This window comes from Charadrius vociferus, unplaced genomic scaffold, assembly GCF_000708025.1.
Source record: "Charadrius vociferus isolate BGI_N301 unplaced genomic scaffold, ASM70802v2 scaffold214, whole genome shotgun sequence".
Classification (NCBI taxonomy): Eukaryota; Metazoa; Chordata; class Aves; order Charadriiformes; family Charadriidae; genus Charadrius; species Charadrius vociferus.
Window position 1 is genome coordinate 3,949,166 of NW_009647955.1, and position 6,000 is coordinate 3,955,165.

The window sequence follows — 6,000 nt, forward strand, 5'->3', positions numbered from 1 at the left end:
CCACTTTGCAACTTCTCCTTTTCCCATGCAATATTGCTAAGAAATGCAAGCAATTCAAGCTGATCAAAAAAAGCACAGATGCACACCAACTTTATACTCACACTTAACGAACAATTTAAATTCAACTTTCCGGACCACCTGTGAAATTTACCTTGGTTTCCTCTGCAGACAGAAACCCTGACAATGCTGTGAGCTGCTACCATGTCATGTAACATAACGTATTGCTGCAAAGGGGAGAAAACAGTTCATTATTTAAAAGCAAAGCTTGTCTTCTGAATGCACACTCTATCTTCTAGACATAGAAGCAATGATATTCTTTACTAACATTCCTTTGTAACAAAATGTTACTCAAAACTTTCTTTTGAACATAGGAAACTGATGTGCAAATAAAGTTTGAGTGCATCAACCTGTACAGGTTCCTACTTTTAACAGCACTCTGGTGAAAATATACACTGCCAGGCAAAATGTTATAAAAACATTTGGTCATTAACACACATAAGTAAAAACTGCAGTAGTTGTATGAACTTGGATTAAGGTAAGAAGGTTTTTTTTTTGGTCTCTGGTCTGAATTCAGAGATTGCAATTTAAGTCTAACTACTACTTCTACAGCTGAATCTACAGAGAAAAATGCATCACCAATTTAACAATCCACACGTCTGGCTGGTGCTCAATTCCATTTGACTTTTTCAAACAGAAGGAAACAATGCAAGATGGAATGACTACTATCAATCCAACTCGGTACACAAACTCGTGCCCGGGTTTTACTTAAGTGAGGTAGTGTTTCTGTTATCTGAGGTCAACCTAGTGATTCAACAGCACGGAAAAGTCAGCAGAGGAGGGTCTCGAACAGAACTGTAAATCCAAATTCTTTCAGCTCAAAGAGGGAAAACTCATAACAATATTCTACCTATAAAGATTTGTAGGCAATTTCACATCAAAATAAACCAATCAGTAAAAAGCTGAAAAGATGCATCTGTTATCTTTGAACTTACCTTTCTAATGGTGTAGAGTGAGCTAACAATGGATATTACAGACATGATCACAATTGCTAATGCATAGTAGTGATATTCATCAGTGATCCACAATATCACACTGAACAACTGAAAAACGTAAAAAGGGTTGAGAACCTAGAAGAGTGACAGAAAATTAAAGTTACACCAAAAGGTCACACGCAGTCTCCATCAGAAGAGTCAGAATCATCCTCCTCCTCCATGGAGGAGATAAATCTTTCAGTTCTTTACACGTGATTTTTGTCTGTTTTGCCAAACTTCCCTCTTTTTCACTACTTCCTCAACCCCTCAAAAGAACAGTTCCTACTAAGACTGCATTTTCCCCTACACCTCAAAGCAAAATGATGGGAACATCTGATGCACTTTAAGATACAATTTTTAACTCAATTTGGATGTTACTATCTATTTCTGACACCTCAAGTTCTTACCCCACTAGTTCAGGCTGGAAAGTTTCTTTGTTCAAGGATAACAAGTCAATCATTCAAATCCATGTGATACAAGGGAAATGGAACAAAACCAACAAAAGTATACACAAGAACACATTTGATTTGACACATATGTTGTAATGTATAATCCCTGGGCCCATAATGGAGAATATAATCAGTGGGTTTATGTTTGAAATTAACAACAAAAAATAAATAAGATGCACACCCTCTCAAAGAATTCTGACACGTTTTCTAGCATCCTTGCTAAGGCACCAGGTTGTGAATTCTGAAGAGCTTACAGCTACGGCCTTTTAAGTTTGGAGAGCTCAAAAATAAAGGTCCATATCCTTTTGCTTTACAGTGCTGGGCTCTGGGGGAAGGTTTCTGTTTTACATTGTTATTTGAAGACCAGTCCAATAGTCACTTTACTTAAAGCAACTTTTAATGATACTTTTTAATTTGTTAAAGATCTTACCTCCTTAATCAGAAGCTTAAAAATGGAAGGCACTTTCACAGCAATTTCATTTACTCCATAGAATGCTTTTCTGCATTAAAAAAAGAAAAATACCAAAAGACAGTTAAAACTTTTATTAGAAATCTTATGCACTTCAAAGTAACTCCATTAATATGCGAAAGTATAAAAATATTATTTAATCTGTGGCTCCCTTTATTTATCATATTGTTTCAAAAGGCATTTAACAGAAAACACTTACCCGGTGAGATGTTCCAATACGAAGAAAATTATTTTATACTTCAATTTAAACTGTAACTTAATTTTTAGGTTATTTCTAATAAGATTTCCCTGCAAACTCTAAGTCCAATGTTAGTAAACATGTGCATCTGAAAGCCAGTATGGGGTTCTCATTAACTGAAGCTCAAAGAAGTGCTAAATCTTACCCTGCAGCAAGGCACTGTTTTCCTGGTTCTGTATCTTAGTTTTATTCTTAGCATGAAGAAAGGCAAATTATGAAAGGGGAAGCAAGAAACTAACCTCTGACAGGATCTGACCTGGTTAAATGACATTGACATGAAGAAGCCCTTAAAGGATGTTTTTAAGGAAGAGGCTTTTCTTGTAAGAAAAGACAGAAATTGACAGAAAATTGAATGATGAGCAAGCAGATGCTTCCATATTTCACACTCTAAGATAGTCTCATTTGAAAAAAAACAGCCAGGATGCAATAGAACCCAAACTATTCCAGTTTGGGGAGAGTATCAATAAATCAGAACACCAATGATTAAGTACGTATCTACATTTTCACAATAGATATTCCAGCTTGCTGTTCACATTTGAGAACCAAGAAATCTCTGAACTATGTACCATTACAGTTACACTCTAAAGGTTTTTCCTACACTAAGTTCCTCTCTACCTATGCACTTCAGTCATGTCCCTTAACAGGCATTTTTACAGTTAGTCTAAAATAGCATGTTAAAAAATTAGTATTTTTTCCCCCCCAGTTATTTCTTGCCAATTAAAAGAAAAAGTGGGGATGGCACTTAGCCCCAACCAACCAGAGAGAGATCCATGCAAGCCAGGGGACACACCTGTGATACTAACTAACTTTTAAAATTCAAGCCAAAGTCCTGAGACCTGGAAATTTCAGCCTGATCTTCCTAAAAAAAGAGGAATTAGAGTTCAGGCCAGGTTTGCTGGTTCCTGGTATCCAATATTCTTTATCAGCAATCTAGTACACTAACCCCTCTCTCAATGACCGCTAGCCAAGGATGGGAAAGAAAACAAGAAACAGCAGAGCCATCTCCCTCAGCATTCCCTTCAAGCCTTCAACAAGCTGCAGCTTGAGACAAACGAGCATCTTCTCCAGCTAACGAGCGCTTGATGGACTTTTCCACTGGAAATCAGTCTATTTGCCTCTGAACCCATACATGCCCTTCAACAACGACAGTATGTTATAGTAACATTTATGTCACTTAAAGGCAAGTTATTTGGAAAAAATAACTACTTTGTTTTACATCAACTGCAAATTTCGTTGTTACCTGCCAATGTGGTTGAAAACAACTCTTTCCTATTCTTTTTGTACACTGATTTTATTTCAAAATGTTTAGTAAATACAGTTTCAGAAGTACATTCCAAATTACTTTAAGCAATAATTCCAATTCCCATGGTCAGTGTAGTTTGGGAAAAGTAACTCAACCCAGTACCAGAGTCTAGCTCCTACTCAACATATCAGTAAGAAAAACAAGAATTTCATACATCTAACAGCCTTCTTTGAAGGAAGTGTTAAGAGCCTGTCTGTAAACACTAATCACTCCATTGTCTTCTAGTTTTGTTAACACTTCGAGCTCAAGTAATAGAACAAAAACAATTCTTCCCCCAAATACCGTAACATTACCTGTAATCATGCATTCCCTTTGTCAGTCCTGTGCTGTGTTCGTTATGAATCGAAGAACAGAATGTAGATTCATCTAGACCTCTAAGTAATTGAAAAAGTCAATGAGTTATTTTAGAAACCTGATATTTTAAGTGAAGTATTCAGTAACTCAGGAGATCTAGGTCTTTGCCAAGAATTACACTGTAATATAAAAGAACAAAGTCTAAAGATTAATGTTTTTCTAGCAATTTTGTGACAACTGCTGATATCAAGATGTTAAAAGCAGTCCTCTTGTTGACACGTCTTACTCTGTAGGACAGTCAAAATGGAGATACTCTAAAAAAACATGAAAGTAAAACACTAGCATAACTAGTACTCAAAGGCCTCTAAAAATAAAAAGTGAGCAAGTTTTATAAAACATATGAAATCAACATGGATTAGTATTTCTTCACATTATCTTCATTTCTCTCTAAGTAGTAATGAAAGCATTTCAGAAGCAATTATTAATCAATTTATCAAATCAATTTAAACTTAAGCTATTTTGCAGCCTCTTGCTATCAAAAATTTATCCATGACTAGGTAAAATGCAGTCTACATTTTACGTACTTCCTTATCACTGGAAGACTCATCTTCACAGGACATTTCTACATGCTGTGAAAGCAAATGCTATAATTTATAAGATCTGCAGATGAGCAAGCACACCTGAAACATCTTTATGTTTACAGCTATGGAATCATTTCAACTACCAAACTCAGTAAATCAGACATATCATGCCCAATCTTCAGGCATTTTCTAGCAGACATACTTTGGATGCACAGGAAAATATTACCTTCCAAAAGGCTTTCACAGATCACATGACAAAACCAGGACTATTCAACACAAGTCTTTTTTATATTGGGCATCTATTAAGTCATCTACCAAAAAAGATGCAGAGTTGGCCCAGTGAAGAGAAAAACTCTTTATTGTGCATATATAGTAACAATTATTTCCATTTGGTAGAACATAGGGAAAGCTCTAAACATCCCCACTATTGCAAAGGCTAGGACCATGCTTCTGCCAACTTCTCATAAAAGCACAGAAGGTGAAAATGTTAATGTGTTAATCTGGCCACTGGTTTACAAGGTTTCCCTAAAAATTCTCCAAGTATAAGGATTTTAAAATTATGATTTTCAGAAGTCTAAATATACAATTCTGTTAATAACAGTGCCTTTCCTCCCATTCTATCTGAAATGATTCAATTTTTCTTTCCCTGCACAAAAAGGAATGTAACAGTGGGTTTAAGAAGAGCCCCTAAAACTAAGTGCTTTATATGCAAATATTCCTACCTATGTGTGTAATCTCCATGCAAAGACAGAGCTTCTAGCAGGATGTTATCTGCTTTTTACAGTACTGTTACAGTACTGAATTCCAGGGCATTTAAAAAAAAAAATATCCCCATGTCCACACAGTTTATTACAAAAAGCACTCATCAACTCACTCAGAGATTCAGTTGACACTAGCTAAAACAAAACAGACATACAAGGTCAAAGTTGCATCCTCTTTGGCTATGTGACCAAGTCTGATTTAGTTTAAGAACAATTACACTTGCATTTCCTGTGTTTAAAACAGTGATCTTAATATTATGTTATTATAAGAAGAACAATGATATGAAACTCAAGCTCTCACAACTGAATTAGTTGCCCAAGAAATCTTAAGTTGCTTCCCTTCTGTATTGTGCGAAGTCTTTAATGATGTGATCAAACTGTTCTGTCTCTGGATAGTTAACTGCACTGAGTGACTCTATCTCCATGATACAGTACTAGGCTTGGATCACAAATACAACTGTGCTGTTGCCTTATGATTTTACTATAAAGCCCTCAGTCTCACATCCTGTCTCTTTACAAATATTAACTTGATTCCCTACCATGTTATTAGGTAATACCAATTCCTGGTTTTTACATAAACTGAAGAGCAGATTAAGAAAAAGTATCTTCATGAAGGACAAATATTTAAGACTTCTTTTCAAAGTATTTACCATCCGTAAATTCAGCCATTATTTCAGAGGTGGTATCTTCACTGCATGGTCATACCAAATTCACTTTAGAGAAAGTGCAAAAGTGACTTAGTACTCTGCCAGTATCAGGTATGTCTCGGATCCAGCTGTTTCTCCTCTTTACTATTCAATCACTAAATAACAGCGGCCAGCGCGGCTACAGTACCTGACTAAACAAGTGGTCAGGCTCAGTCGTTGCTAACACA

The 6,000-nt window shown here is 35.9% G+C and overlaps 1 protein-coding gene across 1 annotated transcript in view; it reads right to left on the bottom strand.

Annotated features, from left to right (window-relative positions):
* Positions 1 to 6,000, bottom strand: part of ATP13A3 (ATPase type 13A3) — a 37,076-nt gene that overhangs the window by 23,370 nt on the left and 7,706 nt on the right. Inside the window, exons 6-9 of the mRNA XM_009883373.1 lie at positions 3,784 to 3,864; positions 1,911 to 1,980; positions 993 to 1,127; positions 152 to 224 (exon numbers count right to left, since the gene is read on the bottom strand). Of these exons, the coding sequence (XP_009881675.1) occupies positions 152 to 224; positions 993 to 1,127; positions 1,911 to 1,980; positions 3,784 to 3,864 (359 nt within the window). The remainder of the gene's footprint in view (positions 1 to 151; positions 225 to 992; positions 1,128 to 1,910; positions 1,981 to 3,783; positions 3,865 to 6,000) is intronic.